Source organism: Vanacampus margaritifer, chromosome 14, assembly GCF_051991255.1.
Source record: "Vanacampus margaritifer isolate UIUO_Vmar chromosome 14, RoL_Vmar_1.0, whole genome shotgun sequence".
Lineage (NCBI taxonomy): Eukaryota > Metazoa > Chordata > Actinopteri > Syngnathiformes > Syngnathidae > Vanacampus > Vanacampus margaritifer.
Genome location: NC_135445.1, coordinates 20264258 through 20283586, shown reverse-complemented (window position 1 = coordinate 20283586; position 19329 = coordinate 20264258). Strand labels below are relative to the sequence as shown.

The following is a 19329-nucleotide window of genomic DNA, read 5'->3' as shown; positions in this document are numbered from 1 at the left end:
AATGGGCATCCCTTTCTTTAGCCCCTCTGTAGAATAAAACGCTCAGATATAATCCCATTAGTAGTAACTGTAGCTTTAGGAGAATCATATAATACTAACACCCAATGAATAAATGACTTCCCAAAGCCAACTTTATTTAGAACAGCAAAGAGAAAGAACCAGTTAACTTTGTTGAAGGCTTTTTCTGCATCCAACGATATAATAACTGCCTTTTTATCATGTCGCTGTGACATACTAATAAGGTTAAAGAGTCTAAAGAGATATTGTTAGTAGAATGACAACCTTTAATAAAGCCTGTTTGGTCGCTATGAATGATTGTCGGGATTACTGTTTCTAGTCTAGATACGAAGGCCTTAGCGATAATTTTAATGTCAGTATTGATGAGTGACGGTAACTTGACGGAAGGTTCTTTTTCTGGCTTTAATAAAAGTTTAATTACTGCCGTATTCATGTACGTATGTAACCATAAATTTTAATTTCTGTTACTACTCTTAAGAATAATGGAGCAAGCATCTATAGTTAATCTTGACGCCCTGTTCCTCGCTCGCCTTCACCTTGTCTTGCTCTTCTGATTTTTTTAAAGTACTTTCTGGATTAATTTCCTTACTCATTTTCAATAAAGTTGCCCCCGTCTTCGGATATTTGCAATTAATCAGGAAACAGCAGGATACCTATTACCCGAATTTTGATATTGTATGCATCTTCCATGTACTCCCCAGACAGAATTGACAGACATACCATCTTCTACTTGTTCCAGGAATTGAAGGAATACCCAGAAGTGAATGTCTCATCTGGACAAGCAGGTTCTTCCTTCCCAGATCTTCTCATTGAGAAAATGTTGATTGTGTCGTGAGACCAGCTGACCAATACCATAGTTTTGATTTTCAGAAGAAAATGCAATGGGAAGCTCGGATGTTAGTTAAGGAAAAAAAAAAAGACTGCACAAAACTAAGTCAACAAGCAGGCAAACAATAAAGACTGGAGAGGAGTAGAGTAAAAAGTCTCCACCTTCATTGAGAGCCAGAAAAGAAAGTGACTAGTGTGTATATAATAAGGTGGCACTCTTATAAACGTTTAATAATAAACTCATGTAATAAAGGAGCAGTATCACGTTTTATAATGTAAAATCAAACACATAAATCATCACAATAAACACATGGCCCAAAAAATACCATTGAACACTGAAAATTTAATGATGTACATACAGTAGCCTATCTATTATGGCACATCTGTCACTTTTGTTATGACAATTATTCCTGCTACTTTTTCATACTGTCATGTGAGGGCGTTGCAATTATTACGTCTTACATTTGAAGTAGGTAAATTATCTTCACTTTTGAAATGTCAACATATATATTCATTGCAAAGGTAGCGAACACTGCTTCAATAAAACTATTAAAACACGGAAGAATATTATATGAGCAACAAACAGCATAGGGAACACATACTGTACTTAAATATTACTTTAGTGAAAGGTTAACTACAATCTAGACTGACAGTCAGTCAACTAGCAGGGCACACACATTCCCAATGACATAGACAATCATTCCTATTCACATTGCCACTAAATGTAAACTGAACTGACGCTGTCTAATCCAATTATTTGTTTATTTGTAAATGGTAAATTGGTAAAAGGTGTGGTTAGTAGTTTAGGCTTACTCCTACAGTCAAAAAACATGGATGGCAGGTTAGTTAAAGATTTTAAATTGTCCATAGGTGTGAGTGTAAAATTTTAAATTCAAAATCTTTACACTGTAAATGGTTGTTTGTTTATGTGCCCTGCGATTGGCTGGTAACCAGTCCAGGGTGTGCCCAATGTCAGCTTGGATAGACTCCAGGTCACCCCTGACCCCAGTGACGAGAAGTGGCATAGAAAATAGCAATGCAATATAATATAATATAATATAATATAATATAATATAATATAATATAATATAATATAATATAATATAATATAATATAATATAATATAATGTTCTCTGTTCGTCTATTAAACCATCAACCTCTCCTGAGGTCGTTCAAGATCAGCTTTAGCCTTTCCTATCCCAATCCCTTTGGAATTAATAATCCTTTTATCAGCTATACTGCAATAAAATTGGTGTGTGTGTATAAAATGTGGTCATTAACCCAAAAATCAGCTTTGCATAGAATTTGCTTTTGAAGTCAATAATGAATATTTTCTCTCTAATAAATTATTAAAAAATGGTACATTCCTTGTGAAGGAAGTATGTTGTATATGTGACAGTAAGCAGCCAATATACAGATAAATCATTTGGATAAAAACTATGTTCTGTATGTTAAAAAATAATGTACTGTACAATATTCTGTTAAAAAATTAGACTGACAAAATAAATAACAAACTAAATAAAAGCTCAGTATAGTTTGTGTGCTCCAAATACATACATGCATTTAAATGATGTCATCAAGGAGATGCGGAGTCCCTACCCAGTCCAATGTCCTTGGTTCAGAGGCAGCCATAATCATGCACATAAACTGTTTACCTGTCCTCTTATCAGTTGGATAAATAGTGGTGGGGGTGAATCTTAGGTTATTTTCTACAAACTCACAGAGCTGCTGATACACTTGTGGGTATTCATGGCGCAAAAATACTCCTCGAATCCTTAACTCTCGTTGTATATTGATAAAGCAGATTTCTCTGGCCTTCCTGCCTTCTTCTCCGGCTTTGTCAATATCTGTTGTTCCTGGCGGTGGAGTTAGGATTAGGGTTTCCATCTCACCCTGTTTCATGTGGATCTTTCTGTCAGGGCTAAAAGAAGCCAGAGCAACCTTTGCATATTTTCTGACTGCTGGAGCTTGGTTCCTCGGTGAAGGTCCATCAGGCTGCTGCTCACCAACAGCAATGGATACATTCAAGATAAAACATTCATTTGGGTCATATTCTTTTCCAGACTCTTGCAATTCTTTACAGTACTCTCCAAGGTTGTCTTTGAAGCTTTCAAGCTCTCTTAAAGACAAGTATGTAGGTGACATGGGTAGACTATCCAGGCCTGCCTGTAAAAAGTTATTGGAAGACACAGTGTTTGGGAAACCAAGGAAGAGTACACCTCTACCTCGAGACAGATAACCAATTTTGGCAAGACGGGAGAAGGCTTTGTGGACTTCAATAGTCTCACGACAATGTTTGATGATATGTCGACATGAGCTGCCAATTCTACCATAAACACAACTCTCTTTATGAATGTCCCAGTCTTCTCTTCGACAGTTGCGAGAACAGTAATAGGTGTAGCAGCTGTGGCAGGATTTAAAGTAAAGGCAAGCATTGAACAGAGTTTCGGTTCTCCGGCATTTGTTGTTCGAACACATCATTGTATCATCCTCATCTGGGCTCTGATCTGGCGAGCACTCATCCGCACCCATCATTGCATCACTTGCACCATCCATATCTTGAAATGAATCAGGATTCAATCTCATTGAGGTTGGTTGCTTGTCAAGAGGTGGTGGTTCTTCTGCAACAGTCTCCGAGCTCTTTCTTGACAGTGATACTGCCTCTTCCTCATCAATTAGTTTCTTCAGCTGATCTAGTATGTCCTCACTGGCCCTTCGACTGGGTGGTTTGTAGTCAGTCACAAGATCAGCCAGCAGCTCATCAAGTTGTTCAAGACTCTGCTGAAGAGAGTTGTCATGTGGCTTTTCTTTGGTTGAGGCTTTAATGTCATGCTGCCCTTCAGTGCCTCTAGAGTCCAGAATATCCCAACTGGCAGACTTTACTTCAGCCTTCCTAAGATTCCCAGTCCGAAAGTCATTATCAGTGATTGTAATCTCAGGTGTTACTAACCACTGTTTGTTAGTTGTGTTCTTTGATGTGGGCGGAGGGCTTTGGTCAATCAAGGAGTTATCAGACATAGACAAAGCTGCATAACGTCTTGGTGAAGTGGAAAGATTGACTACCACTGGTTGCGGTTTGTCATCTGAGGCTACTGCAGGTTTCCTTGGATCCAGATCATTATAGCTCTGATGCCGTTGAACAGAAGGGGGTTGTTCCCTCTCTGTATGCGAGTTAAGAATATCATCCAATGATCTTGAGTATGACTTAGAATCTGTGCCAATTCTTTGTGGTTCTGCAGAAGGGTTAGAATACCAAGGCATTAATAGAGGATCTTGTACTCTGGTTGGAGTGACTTTGGACACATAAGTTACCGGATTAGAGGAATATCCAGAAGCATATGAACTAAACCAGTCATCTGTGTGTGCCTGAATGATTCTCAAATTTTTTGGGCTGTTTGTATAATGGGCCCTTGCTGGGATATGGTGCTGTGGTGGCATGGTATGCATGTCACGTGAATAATAAAATCTTGGGGGGGCAGTCTGAATTTGATAAGACCTTGGATCGTCCCCATAAAATATTCTTGTTGGTTGTGGTTGCATGATATATGGCCCCGGCTCACTTGCTGTAAAGGATTTTGGATACCCTGCCTGTAAAGTGTATGGATATTGCTCCATTTCATTGTAATAAGCCCTTGTACCCATAGCATGCACCATTGTACCTCTTTGATCGTGTACATATTGCACTTTGGAGGTTTGTCCTGTGTTACGTTGATCATGAAAATAAGAACTTGGCTGAGGAGGAGCAGTGGCAACATATCTACCAGGATCATCTTCACAAAACATCTGAATTGGCATGTTAGGACTGGAATGTGTTCTGCTTTCCATTTCATATCCAGAAGAAAACATCCCTTCAAAAGGAACTTCCATTTGGTGTTTGTACTTATTTGGCAGACTGTAGGAATTTTGAGAGGCTTGCTGACTTTCTGTACCCAATGAATCAGTGGGCGTTGGTGCTCTAGAATAGGAGAAATGGCGTGGCACAGTCAGGCTCCTACTTCCCCAATTGTGGTGTTTTTGCCAGGGGTTGTCCATTTGAGGAGTATGTTGTTTCTTTCCAGTGTGATGTAATCCTGAATCATTTGGTTTAATGTCTACCCGGCATCTGACATGAGGGCTGGTTGCTGGTTTATCTAGCAATGCCTCCTCATAAGTAGTAGATGAATAATGGGGTGAATATCTTTTGTTACAACTTATTTGAGGTTGAAGTCCATGTAAATGAGCTCTATTTGTTGCATAAGAGGACTCCTTACGCGGGGACATATCAGCTCTCCAATGAGATTCTCCAACAGTCCATCGGGACTCTCTTCCCTTCCTCTCTGGGGATGAGGACTCAAATGATATAGGAGTGAGACTAGTTTGGACTCGAGGGGCACTTTTTGACCGAGCTCTTCGTTTTTGTTCTGCGACAGCAGGCTCACTGTTTATACTTGCATCAATTGGTTGAGATGTTAACCGATAGTTGAAAATGTCTGGAGCAGAAAAGCGGTACCTCTGATGGTGACCCAGGGCATTCCAGACAATATCTGGGTTAGCTCCATGCCTTTCAATCTTCTTCTTGTGTGGGGAATGCATTGAGTATTTATGATGTCTTGGGTTCTCCAGTGAGTTATATTCAAAGATACGGCAGTGCTGCGTATTGTCCTTGCTTTTAATGTCTTCCAGTGTGCTGCAATTTAAAGAATTACATTCTTTGTAGAGTTGCAAGGATTTGGAGAGTGAAGAAATGGGGGTAACTTTTATGTCACGATGCACACTTGACACCAATAAGTCAGGTGGTCCTGTGAGTGTCATCTTAAAAGGACTCCTTTAGTTTTCTCCATTAAGCTCAATGGTTGTTGATGTTGCCTAGAAGATAATAAAAAAACAACGTAAGTAACAATGCAGCTCTTTACCACAAACTTATGACTGATTTATAGAAAAATAGTTTTTGTAATGTATAATGTAATGTATCTGTGGAATTCCTCAACCAATACTAGTTAGACATGTTAGAAAGATAAACAAACTTAAGGCTGTCCTTACAGCAAGAGGTCATTGAGTCAATGTTAGTATTTTATCGGAATGGTTGATATTGATTTCTCATTGATAAACATTGAATTAACAGCGCAATGTAGTACCTGTTATATGACATTGGAACAACATTTATGATCAGTTGTTGTGGACGACAGGGGCGTCACTATGTTTTATGGAAAGGGGGGGCTGAGCCCCTAGGAAATGCACAGATAGACATATATGAAAGGAATACAATACTGTGTATACATTAAAGTCATCATTAGACTTGAAGTGTTATTTCAGTCAGTATTTTAATATGGTACACAAACACATGAAGCATTTTTATAAATTTAACCCAAAATATATGTACTCATTGTCTACAGTGTATGAACAATTGTATGAAAAAAAAGTTAACTGTGTTGTCATAAAGTGAGTCTATCATTTTTGTCATGTTTATTTTCAGTCTTGTTTAGTCCCTGTCATGTTTAGCCTCTGTTTTCCTTGTGTGTTCCCCTTGTCGTGTCATTTCCTGTTTTATTGTGAAAAGTCTGACTCCTCTCGTTTCAGGTCACTTGCCCTTCCTTGTGTGGTGTCTGTGTCAACCCTGATTGTGTCCACCTTTCCCCATTACCCTCACGTGTCATCCAATCAGTGCCCTCAGCCAGGTGTGTCTTGTTATGTCATTAGTGTTGGTGTATTTAGTCGGTTGTCTCCCCCCTGCCTGTGTCGGTTCATTTTGCTGTTGCCACTGTCGTAAGTCTTTCGCCACGTCACGCTGACCTTTGTGCCTTATCAGGATCCATGTCATGTAGTTAGTTTTGCCTAAGTTGTTTTATCATGTTTAGCTTCATGTTTTGTTAGTTCAGTGTATTTTGTTCTTTTTGATTAGAAATTAAAACCTCTTTTTGGACTGCACCTCTGCCTTCCCGCATCTGGGTCCTAAAGCCCCCACCTTACTGACAATTTTCAATTAACAAAAAAAAAAAACTATACATAGACCAGTATAATTTTCAGGGTTAACAAGGTAACAAAAATCAAACCAATAGCTGCAATCCCCAGCTAATTGTTGGGTGCAAGCATCAAAGAATACCGTCTGTTTTTAAGGGTGGCAAATCGGTCTATCACAGCCTTGATTCAGATGCTTAAAGCAACATTAACGACCTTTCAGTTTACGTTGATTATGGTGACACCATATGGACAAAAGCGGTAATGTTATGCCTGAAGGAAGACCACGTTTCATATGAGGACAAGCGCATTTTGTCGTTTTTTTAGCTCACTCCAGCTAGTGAAATCCGGGCCAATGTTGATCCTTGACTGTCCTTTCATTCGGGGTAGCTTTTGATGTATGCCATAAAGCAGTCAGCACATTTGTAGTTTTTTTGTGTGGCAGTGTTCCAACCATCCTCCTCAGTTGCTTAGCGCCAGTAAAAATTATAATAGACCCCCTCAGGCCATTCAACTAAATTTAAGTTGATATTTCATCAGAAGAATTATAAAAATATTTTATTAAGGTTGAAAAGTTCCTTAGTGCTACTTAAAGTGTGTATTTTTCAATTATTAATTAATATGTAAAGGTTGGCGTAGTTTAAGCATTGCCTCATTTCAAAACTTTTAGTTGTACACTCCCCCCGACTGTCATTCATCTGCTCTGGAGGGAGCTTCTGCTGCTATGAGTTTTGCACTCGTGAGTGTGAGTGACATCACTTTGAATACATAAAATTTATAATTGTAGAAATTGACTCATTAATGAAAAAGGTCCCGGAATTTAAGATTTGGATCTCTTTGGATTATAATCTACATTATCAGGAACAATGACGACATTCGCTTGTGCAACAATTAACTCATTTGCTCCCAAAAAGGTATACAAACATTCTATTTTAAATATTACCATGGTCCCGAAACCATATTTATAAGTTTTTATATGCTAGAGCACACAGAACGCTTTGATGCAGACTCCTAAGGAGGTCGCTTAAAGCAATAGTAGTTATAACAAAAAACAGCCAGCAGTGTGGCAGCAGAGTATAAGCGATCAACCAGGGCCATGTTACAACAAGCTCCCCCCCCCCCCCCCCCCCAAGTGTTTTCAACAGGTTTGTGAATAATCATGAAACGTAGCTATATTTTAATGCTAATTGCTGCAAAACAGAAACAGATACAAATATGTGTTTAATAAACTTTTGTTCACGATTCTGCATCTGGGTACTTGCCATTGACCACGCCGTCACATATGCTTTTTTCCTGATGAAAGAAGAGACTGTAATCTCTCATTTGCTAGGTTCCATGTTTTGACAAATATAATGATGACAATGAAAATAGCTCATAAATTAAGAGCTGATATCTAGCCATTATCCATACAGGTTTTCTTGATCATAACCAAAATCACTTAGGTTCTTTTGGGATGTAATGACCAAAACAAACTGTGCTTTTAGGCATTCCTTTCTATTAATCACATGATGCATCTTTATTGGTACCAGGAATACAAATAAACAAGAAATCAAAGAAAACAAGGTAGCCTTATCATTTTGCTGATAAGGATTCACACGATCTGTGTCCCGTCACAACAAGGAGTTTGACACCCCTGGTATAAATTATACGTATACGTACAGATCAGACATAAACAGCTCGTAGGCGCTTATAGTATAGGGGCGAGGTTTGTGGCGGGGTGGTCACTATTTTTTAACAAGTTTAATAAAAAAACAAGAGGACGTTATGTATAGGATTGTATGCCGAGAAAAAATTCTTGAGAGGAGTAATATGGCGGCCTCGTGGCTTCAAAAGTCTTGGCCTATCCGCTATTCAGTAATACATTCAAATCAGTGACTCGCCCAAAATGTCTTTTGTTTGGCTTCGCTCTTTCAATCCTTGTCTCCTCTGTTCAGCAACTTCAAAAACAGTCTCTCTTTACGGCTTGGTGTTCCTGTATCCTTCTCTGCCATTGTTGGTTAACTTTGAACACACGTCAGGAGCTAGCTACAGTCGGAAGAAGCGACGCCGCCGCGCTGGTAAACACTGTTACATTAGAAGCCTACGCAAGCTACGTACTCAGGAAACATACGCAGGAAGTGTGATTGACAAGCCAGGTGCCAATCAATAACGAAGCACCTTCGTTATTGATTGGCTGGAATCTAACATTTCCCGCAATGTCCACAGTTTATGAAGAATATATATATATATATATATATTAGTATATTTTTGTCCACCATAAGTACAGGTCTGTTACAGGTTGATAAAGCGATTTTTAAGTGAATCAGACAACTTAATAGTACTACTTTGTAGTAAAATCCTCTCTAACACCTTTAAGTGGGATGGAATTAAAATCAAATATGAGCTCTGAAATATACTTCAAGATGAAAAGATTATCCTGTCATCGCAATGGTCTTTCCAAAACTCTCCACCCTAATGCACAGCTCGAGCGCATATTGACTTGTAATACTGGACAGTAGTAGAGAGGGCTAAGTGTTCCTAAAATATTATGTCAAATTTAAAAAAAAAAAAGTGTTGAACTGAACCATCAAATCATTCTTATTTTATTTATGTGGCCAATTTGAGATAGAATATCTATTAATTAATCAACATATTTGTCACAGGCCACAGCAAATGGCAGATCATATTTTAATTTGTCATAGTCTGGGTTTTGGTTTGGTTTATTGGTCATGTTTTCCTTGTGTGTCTCCCTTTGTCAATCTCTCGTCAAGTTTTTCAAGTCCTGTGCTTGCCATCCCAGTCCCTGGTGTCACCCAGTCATCTCCCCAAGCCATGTGTGTCTTGTTCTTGTGTCTCTCATTGTCTTGTTACTATGTGTATTTAGTTAACTGATTTCCTTCAGTCCTTGTCGAGTCATTGTTATTGTCATCCCCTTGTCATGGTCACCCTTTGTTCCTAGTTTTAAGTTAAGTCTAGTTTGTTCCCAGTATTTGTTTGCACTTGTTTTGGACTTTGTTGATTTCATGTTTTTTTTTTTTAATAACTGTTACCTGGTTTGCATTTTTGTTTGATGTCAAACTTGCTCACATTTTAAAGGATTCAAATCTTGGGTGATGTCCTTACCTGCTATTGGACTTTACTTTCCACTGGTCTTTCAACACTCCCTGAAAGTTTCGTATCCATATATTTTTCCTAAGGTACTGGTTGATATGGATATTTGAAAGAAGTACGTGCCAAAAACTTTAAACACGTTTTTCTCAAAATAATAAATTTTGACCTGCCAACATTAAAATTAAAATTGATCTAACTTATGTCATTTGAAAGGGAATTAAGTGTAGAACATGAATATCTCAATTTTCATTTTTGGAGATATAAGCCTGACTTTGTAAAAACGCATCACATTTATGTTAGAGCTGGGCCATTATCGGCGTCAATGTGCAGCATTAAAACGTGACTCATCGCAAAAATATTGCCGTTACTGACTTCAAACTTTGCAATAAATATACAAGCAGAATTTCACTTGAATGTAGTGGTGCGGATATATTGGCCATCATCCGGCTTCCGTCAGTGTTTTGGGCCAGCCCAGATGGGCCTGGTCGTTCCCAAGTCGGAGGCGGCCGGTTGGCAAGTGAAAACATACTTTCTGACGCATAGCAGAGTATGGAGGACCAAGAATGCAAAAATATATATAAAATAATATATATATAAAAAATAATAATAATAAATGCAAAAAAATACATAAATGGAAATAAAAACAACATATATATATATATATATATATATATATATATATATATATATATATATATATTTTATATATTAGGTTTTTTTCCGTTTATATTTTCCGTTTATATTTTCTTTTTTTATATACTTTTTATATATTTTGTTATATCTGTTTTTATTTTCACTTTTATTTTTTATTTTGGCATTTTTTGGTCCTCCATTGCGGAATAAACTAAGATTAAAAAAAAAAAAACATCAGACACACACACATACACGTACACACAAAGTCAGGTGATTGGTGAAAAAAAACAATATGGGTGTTCGGTGTTCAGTGCCAATGGTACAACACTGCAGTGCACCACTGTGTTCATCCCATCAGAAAATACTCTCAATGCACCATAAAAACACCACTCTCTCAAAATGCTCATTGACCTGAAATAAATCACTATATCGTGACTGAAGGAGGTGAGATGGAAAGTCTCTTTTATATACTGTATTGTACTGACCTAGTGACCGATTTAGCTCTTTAACTAACTACCATTTTTATGATTCATTCAAAACGGACTGAAATTGTGTACCTTAGAAACGTTGTTTAACTAGCGTTGGATATCATTCAAAATGAACTTAAATAAAGATGTGCGCAGCATTAATGAAAACCATGTGATCAGTGATATTTGAATTGATGTTTTAGGCACTAGCCTTTAGAATCTTCCTATAATTGAGTTATTTTCCTAAAATGACTATGATTATGCAAAAATGCAACAGAAAAATAAATAAATAAATGTAACCAGAGCACCGACATTAGAATGGAAATGTAGAAAAAGTATTGATACAAAAACAGTGTTGGCATTAAAAAAGGTTGCAATGAAAAATATCCATCGATCCATTTTCTTCCAGTTATCCATGGTTGCTTCATGAGGAAGAAAACTAAGCAGGGAAGCCCAGACTTCACTCTCCCCAGTCACTTTTTTATACATTTATTACAGAAGAATTGAGAGGGGTTCTTATGCCAGCCAAGAGACATAGGGCTCTATTTTCGTGATTTGTGCAAGTCAGGCATAGAACGTGTCAAAAATCTGTGCGGAGGCATGTTAGACCCAGTGCTGGTATTTTTTACAGCAAACTGGCGCATTTAAAAAAAAGTCCTATTTGTGCCGTCGTAGGTGTGAATACAGTGGATTTGATTCGCCGTCAGTCAAAGCGATTCCTTTAATTCCCTTTAAATACAACGTACGAGGGCCACACTGTAGACCTTGACATGGCGGAAAAGAAACTGATTTATTGAGTCTGACAGGAGTAGCGCACAAAGCACATACATTTATGTGCCAACCAAGAAAGCCCTAAAACATCTGACTGATATTGTCAAGTCATCTTTATTTATATAGGACTTTCAAATAGTCGTAGCAGTCGCAAAAAACGTTATGTGTGATGTGTTTTCCCAAAATTAGGCGTATGATTAGTTTTGAGTAAATAGCAAAAATACATTAATTTGGACCACAATGTAAATTTTGAGATTTCTCAAAAAATTAAAACCCCTTAAATGTCTCTATTTTCATTTCCTAGCATTATAAAAAATACAATTTTAGTCTAAGTTTATAAAAATGTATGTAATCTATCCATCCATTATCTACCGCTTATCCGGGTCGGGTCGCGGGGGGCAGCAGCTTTAGCAGGGACTTCCCTCTCCCCAGCCACATCAACCAGCTCCTCTGGCAGGATCCCAAGGCGTTCCTAAGATAGCCCAAATACATAGTCCCTCCAGCGTGCCCTGGGTCGTCCCTGGGGCCTCATGCCGGTGGGACATGCCCAGAACACCTCTCCAAGGAGGCATCCAGGCCTCAGAACTAGATGCCCGAGACACCACAACTGGTTCCTCTCTGGTTGAGCCTCTCCTGGTTGACCGAGCTTCTCACCCTATATCTCTAAAGGAAAGCCCAGACACTCTGCGGAGATAACTTGTATCTTGTTCTTTCGGTCATGACTCACCCACTCGTGACCATAGGTGAGGGTAGGAACGTAGATCGACCGGTAAATCGAGAGCTTCACCTTTCGACTCAGCTCCTTCTTCACCACAACGGGCCGATTCAGAGTCCGCATCACAGCAGACGCTGCACCGATCCGCCTGTTTATCTCCCGCTCCATCCTGCCCTAACTCTTAAAAAAGACCCCAAGATACTTGAACTCCTCCACTTGGGCCAGGATTCGGAGGGGGCACTCCACACTTTTCTGACTGAGGACCATGGTCTCAGATTTGGAGGTGCTGATTTTCATCCTAACCGCTTCACACTCTGCTGCGAACCGCTCCAGCGAGAGTTGGAGATCACGGCTTGGAGAAGCCAGCAGCACCACAACTGTGAAAAGCAGAGATGCAATGCTGAGGCCACCAAACCATACACCCTCAACGCTTTGGCTGAACCTAGAAATTCTGTCCATAAAGGTTATGAACAGAATCTGTGACAAAGGGCAATCTTGGCGGAGTCCAACCCTCACTGGAAACGAATCCGACTTACTGCTGGCAATGCGGACCAAACTCTGACATCGATCGTACAGGGACCGAACAGCCTATATCTGGGGGCTTGGTACCCCCTACTCCCGAAGCACCCTCCACAGGACTCCCCGAGGAACACGGTCAAACGCCTTCTCCAAGTCCACAAAACACATGTAGACTGGTTGGGCAAACTCCCATGCACCCTCAAGAACCCTGCCAATGGTGTAGAGCTAGGCTACTGTTCCACGACCGGGATGAAAACCACACTGCTCATCCTAAATCCGAGATTCAACTACCCGACGGACCCTCCTCTCTAGCACCTCTGAATAGACCTTACTAGGGAGGCTGAGAAGTGTCCCTCTACAGTTGGAAGGCACCTGAAGGCCACAGCGGAAGGCCACATGGACAATCAAATAGGTCCAATAACAAAACACCACTCCGGTCTGAATGGGGGCGCCGTAATTCCCAAACACGCCTCTCTAGGTCTCACTGTCATTGTCCATGTGAGTGTTGAAGTCCTCCAGTAGAACGAGGTAGTCCCCAGAGGGGAACGCGCTCCAGCACACCCTGCAAGGACTCCAAAAAGGGTGGGTACTCTAAGCCCACTCTAAACCACAGTCAGGACCCACACCCGAAGGCTGAGAGAGGCTACCCTCTTGTCTACTGGGGCAAACCCCCAACGTACAGGTGCCAAGACGGGGGGCAATAAGTATGCCCACACCTGCTGTGCGCCTCTCACCGTGTGCAACTCCATTGTGGAAAAGAGTCCAACCCTTCTTGAGAGGACTGGTACCAGAGACCAAGCTGTGGGTAGAGGCGAGTCCAACTATATCTAGTTAGAATGTATCTGCCTCCCCCCGCCAGAGAGGTCACATTCCATTTCCTAGCTTCTGTAGCCGGGGATCAGACCGCCACGGTCTCCGCCTTTGGCCGCCACCCAGCTCACTGTGCACCTAATCCCTTTGGCCCCTCCTACAGGTGGTGAGCCCATGAGAAGAGGGCCTTCGGCTTTTGGTGCTGTGCCCCGTCGGGCTCCATGGGAATAGGCTTGGCCACCAGATGCTCGCCGGGCAAGGGAAAACATGCCCCAACAGTGTTTTTCATCAGAAAGGGTCTAGAGCCGTGCTTTGTCTGGTCCCCCACCTAGGACCTGTTTGCCATGGGTGACTCTACCAGGGCCATAAAGACTCAGACAATTTAGCTCCTAGGATCATTTGGACACACATACCCCTCCACCACAATAATGTGACGGCTCACTGAGTCGTTACTAGCGCGTGTTTTTAGCCGAGCTGCAAGCTAGCGCCGCGCCTCGGGCACTTGTTCCAAAAAACAAACAAACTGGTGATCGCCTCTAACGTCATTCACAAACAATTTATATAAATGGACATAGCAACCAATACAAGTCGCAAATACCATAATGTGTTTCTCAGCACAAATCGAACAGAAGCCAGACGCTACATAGGTTAGAAAATAAACGTGCACGAAATCAAAACCTGATTGCTTACTCTCTGTGTGTTTCATCAATGTATAGTAAACCTCTTAAGCTGACCAAAGAACTCACAAATCGTAAAAAGGGTACAGCCTTCATTTTAATGGCTGATTCAACGAGGTTCTCATCTGTTGTCCTGATAAAACTATCAAAAACAGATGTGGTGCTCCGAGGTTCTGATTCAAAATTTATTTAAATGTTAAATTTGAGTCTCCTTCAATTAATGAGTCAATTGATTATTAATTTAATAATAACAATTATTAATTTAATGATAACAATTATTCATTATTAATTATTAATTGGACCGATTTCCCTTACACAGTATTTAAAAGTCATCGACAACAGCGTGGGCCAATCCCTCTGAATCATTGTAGAAATCAACTAGTTTAACAAGCACGTCACAAGTGGGGGGTGTCACACAGATCAATCTTGTAGATATTGCCACAGAGTTAAATTGTTTACTGAGTGCTAGGTTAAATTGAAATGTAGTAACATGAGTTGTAATCAGCCTATTATTTCATTTACTTCCAGCCATTTTCACTGAAGCTCTCTCCAGGCTGTTTTACTGGATTTTGACTGATTTTGCAAGGCCCGCAGAATATTGTGTTTTACTGTGAGAAAGAGAAAGTTTCATTAGGAAAAAAAAAAGAGTATCTTTGTGTCTGTTTTCGTTTTGCAGCAATTAGCATTAGAATATAGCTAAGTTTAATCAATATTCACAAACATGTTGAAAACTGGGGAAAATAGTTTTTTGCAACATGGCCCTTGTTGATCTCTTATATTCTGCTGCCACCTGCTGGCCGTTTTTTTTTTTTTTATAATAACTACCATTGCTTTATGCGACCTTCTCAGGCCAGAAGCTGCATCAAAGCCTTCCGTATGCTCTAGCATAAAAAACATATAAATACATTTTTGGGACCATAGCAATATTTAAAATAGAATGTGTTTATATGTTTTTGGGAGCAAATGCGGTAACTACAATGAAGTCATTGACATTTGGGCGCAGATGACACTGGGGACATATGTCCCCTCACTTTCAAAAAGACCACAATATGTCCCATCCACTATTAAGGAACCCAAAAATCTCCGGTAACACAGAAGAATGATGATCCTCTTCCATTGGGATCGGCATGGAGCCTGAACAGCATATGTTGTGATCTAACTACTGATGATACATATAATGGGTAACTCAACAGAAAGTCAGACTCTTCCTCCACCCCTCACTAAGATTTGAAATCGTCACTCAAAGGGAGTGATGCCTGGAAGACCGTTGGGTTGCAAAAGGGAAGAGGGTTGGGCACTGGCTGTGATTGACAGCAGCAACTTGGTAAGAAGGCGTTTAAGGAGGCTTGTACGATGGGTGACGTAGGCCACTTCTCATGTAATGAGAGGACAAATTGTGTTTATCTCAGTGTTTAACCATAAAATGGCACCAAACACACGTTTTTTGCCCCAAATTCAAACTTTCAACCAACATGCACTAAAATGTCAAAATAATGACCAGGACATGTAGACAACACTAGTAGACACCTGTTTATACAGTTTATCAGAAAAAAAGATAATTTCCTTTTGAGTTACCATTTAAAGTACACAAAAAATGTCGGAAATTGAGAAGAAATCAGAATTTTAATCAACCCTTTTCCTGAAGTCGGATCTACAACTCAGCAAGGCAAACATAGAATTGAAGCCAGTGTTCCTGTCTCCATTGAACAGGAATGAGCCGTTTCTGTTTCTCGTTCAAAATTGGACATTGAAAAACAGAAATTGAGTTTATATCTGACCTTCCATAATGTGTTTATTTTGCACAAGTCAGGAAACAAAATGTGACCTTAGTTTGTTTCCCTTGAGCTTGTTTTGCTTTCACTCGAAAGACACTCTTCTTCTACTGTGAAATTTTCTTCTTCTACGCCAATAAAGCAGCAGCGGCCCAGTGATCTGTATATAACTGTAGCTTGTGGCAGGGTGGTCACTGCTTTTTAACAAGTAGACGGCACGGTATGTGCTGCTTTGAAGACCCCCTTTTTCTTTTATCGGCCAGTTCATTAGAGCCAAATATTAGATTTGGGCATAGGCATCTTTTGTTGAGTTACAGTTATAATTATTTAATTAAAACATATAGTTTCCTCCTATAAACATCATTTAGGACTGTAATTTATACATATATTTAAGGCAAGTTGTATAATGTCTCAAGTCGTCTTGTTAAAGTTGAACATATTTAAAACATCATAAATCCTGCCAATCTTGGGAGGAGTAACGGCAGCCTCGCGGCTTCAAAAGTCTCGGCCTATTGGCTATCTAGCATTATATACAGATCAGTGCAGCTGCCAAAGAGCAACGAGCCGTCTCCCGTTTCTCATTTAAAAATGGAAATTGTGAAACGGAAATCGAGCCATTATCTGATCTTCTATTATATGTTAATCGTACAAAATTCGGGAAACAAAATGCAACCTTAATTTGGTTCTCTTGAGTTTGTTTTAGCTTCACTCGAAAGACACTCTTTTTCTTTGGCCACTGCTGCTTAAGTGGTGTAGAAAAAGAAAATGTAACAGCAGATGAAGAGTGTCTGTCGAGTGAAAGCAAAACAAGCTCAAGGGAAACACACTAAAATTGCATTTTGTTTCCTGACTTGTGCAAAAATAAACACATAATGGAAGGTCAGATAAAGACTCGATTTCTGTTTTTTAGTGTCCAATTTAAAAGAGAAACAGAAACGGCTCGTTCAATGGAGACAGTAACACTGACTCCCTGTGGACGGCGGAGGAATGGGCCTTAGACACGTGACTATCTGAGCGCTTGTCTGTGTGAATATCTCGAAACAGTTTGTCTAAAAAATAAATGCGTGTGCGCCATGATCCACGAACGCACTTTCGACAACTCGCAAGCAAAAGTCATGGAAAATGCACGCACACACAAAATTTAAAAAGACTTGAAAATCACGGATATACTGTATTTGTGGATCTGAAAAAAAAAACGTGAAAATCAAGAAATTGTTTGTGGAACTGAAAAACACGTGAAAATCGCAAATTTATTTGTGTGAATATTTTTTAAACAAATCTCTCCCCCATATCTCTCCCTTTAAATGTCCCTGCACACCCCTGATAGTGGGGCAAACCATGGAATTGTATGTAGCTATGGATGGCATCTGTTGCTTGGTGCACTGCAGCCCAAATAGACATGGAAATAGCTGGCATATATATATATATATATATATATATATATATAATGTACTGAAGGCACGTGATGCATGGGGAGCCACACTGCCCGTAGAATTTTGAAGAGGATGATGTCATGTGTGAAAGGATGGAATATTTCAACCAACGTGATTACACCAAATAGTTGCAGCAACAGCGCCCCAGCTGCAACATCCGCACAAAATGAGACACTTTGCAAGCTCCAAATTGTCGAACTGATTTTGACTTTAGATTGAATTACGCATTGTGCGGGCATGCATAATAGGTTAAACGCTGCGCGGATGCCATGTAAAACTCAAATGAATACCAGTGTTAAACATTTAGGCTACTGCGCAGTGTTGCTAGAAGAGTACATGCATAATACCGTATTTCCACGCACATCAATCGCGACTGGATGTCAACATCATTCAGGGAATCCAATGCTTCGTATCTTACCACATTAGTCCGGAGACCCGCTCTGAGTGTATCCATTTTTTAATACGAGGGGTTGACAAAATCACGCATCAGCAAAAATGCACGCACGTCTTTGTTTGTTTTTAAATAGCCGTTTTGCTTTCCCCCTTCGCTCCCTTTACAAGGTTAGACGGGTCTCTTGCGGATTGCTGTGCATCTTCGCTGCACCATCCGCATCTATCTTGCCGCAACCACAACCCAGTCTCTTAACGTAAGCACCCCTCCCCGTCCTTTCTGTTCAGTGCTCCTGCTGCGGTGAAAGGTTATTACTTTCATACGAGCATGTAGATACCGATTCCGTCGGTAGTTTATTAGGATTCTCAGTAATCCCTTCCCGGAAGTAACAATTTACTGTAGATAAAGAGATTGTATAGGGACAAATATTTTTGTAGCACACTGTCCGACGATATATATATATATACACTGATTTACTTAATTTGAATGCGTACATTGTTCTGACATGATTTGATCTCTTCCTCCTCGCTGGGATTATTGCTTGTCACAACCAAACGTTTAAATTGTGTCAAGATTGTTTAAAAGAATCATGTTGATTCAACACATTTTTCTTTAACTACAACAATGTAATATGTTCAAAGTGAGTCAATCACGTCCAAGAAACATTTTTTAAATTAATTAGTCCAAACTGATTTACTCGTGTTAATGTAGCATAATTGTATGATGTACACTGAAAAAGAAAATGCTTCGAACTTACTTAATTTGAATGCGTACATCTGTCCCACACAACCATTTTGTTTTCAGCTGACATGATTTTCTGTCTTCCTCCTCACTTGATTATTGCTTGTCACATCCAAATATTTATATTGTGTTCAGATTGTTTAAAAGATTCATGTTGATTTAACAAATTTTTCATTTACGGCAACATCAATGTATTGTGTGTGATCAAAGTGATTTCATCACATCCAGGAAACACTTTCTAAATTGATTTGTCCAAACTAATGTACTAATGTTAATGTAGAATAATTATATGATGTATCTGTTAGTCCAATTAGGTCTGTAACTTTAGGCTTGATTTAAAAAGTGCTTGTGCAAATACAAAATCAATGTAGAAAAAAATGCATAAAAAAATCACTAAATAGTCAGATGAAAGCCAAAACATTTATTGAACTTTATTGAAAATGGCATATTTAATACATTAAAGTGCAACAAAAAAAAAGAAAAGACAAAACTGCAGTGCCATAACTCGATTCATTAAAAATGTTCAACAA

General features: G+C 39.5%; 2 protein-coding genes across 3 annotated transcripts in view; one reads left to right on the top strand and one right to left on the bottom strand.

The window, feature by feature from the left end:
- Window positions 1-1169: 1169 nt before the first annotated feature.
- Window positions 1170-18342, bottom strand: ajm1 (apical junction component 1 homolog). 2 transcript variants are annotated; one of them, XM_077542853.1, is made up of 2 exons: window positions 18030-18342; window positions 1170-5691 (listed from the first exon to the last, which is right to left on the bottom strand). In XM_077542853.1, the coding sequence occupies exon 2, from the start codon at window positions 5635-5637 to the stop codon at window positions 2410-2412; it is 3228 nt and encodes a 1075-aa protein (XP_077398979.1). In that variant the 5' UTR covers window positions 5638-5691; window positions 18030-18342; the 3' UTR covers window positions 1170-2409. The 2 variants fall into 2 exon arrangements, with proteins under 2 accessions (XP_077398979.1, XP_077398978.1); XM_077542852.1 differs by having other exon boundaries at window positions 18086-18342.
- minar2 (membrane integral NOTCH2 associated receptor 2) overlaps window positions 6570-19329 on the top strand; it is a 54269-nt gene continuing 41509 nt past the window's right edge. The window contains exon 1 of the mRNA XM_077542854.1: window positions 6570-6588. The gene's annotated coding sequence lies outside the window, so the exon portion shown is untranslated. The remainder of the gene's footprint in view (window positions 6589-19329) is intronic.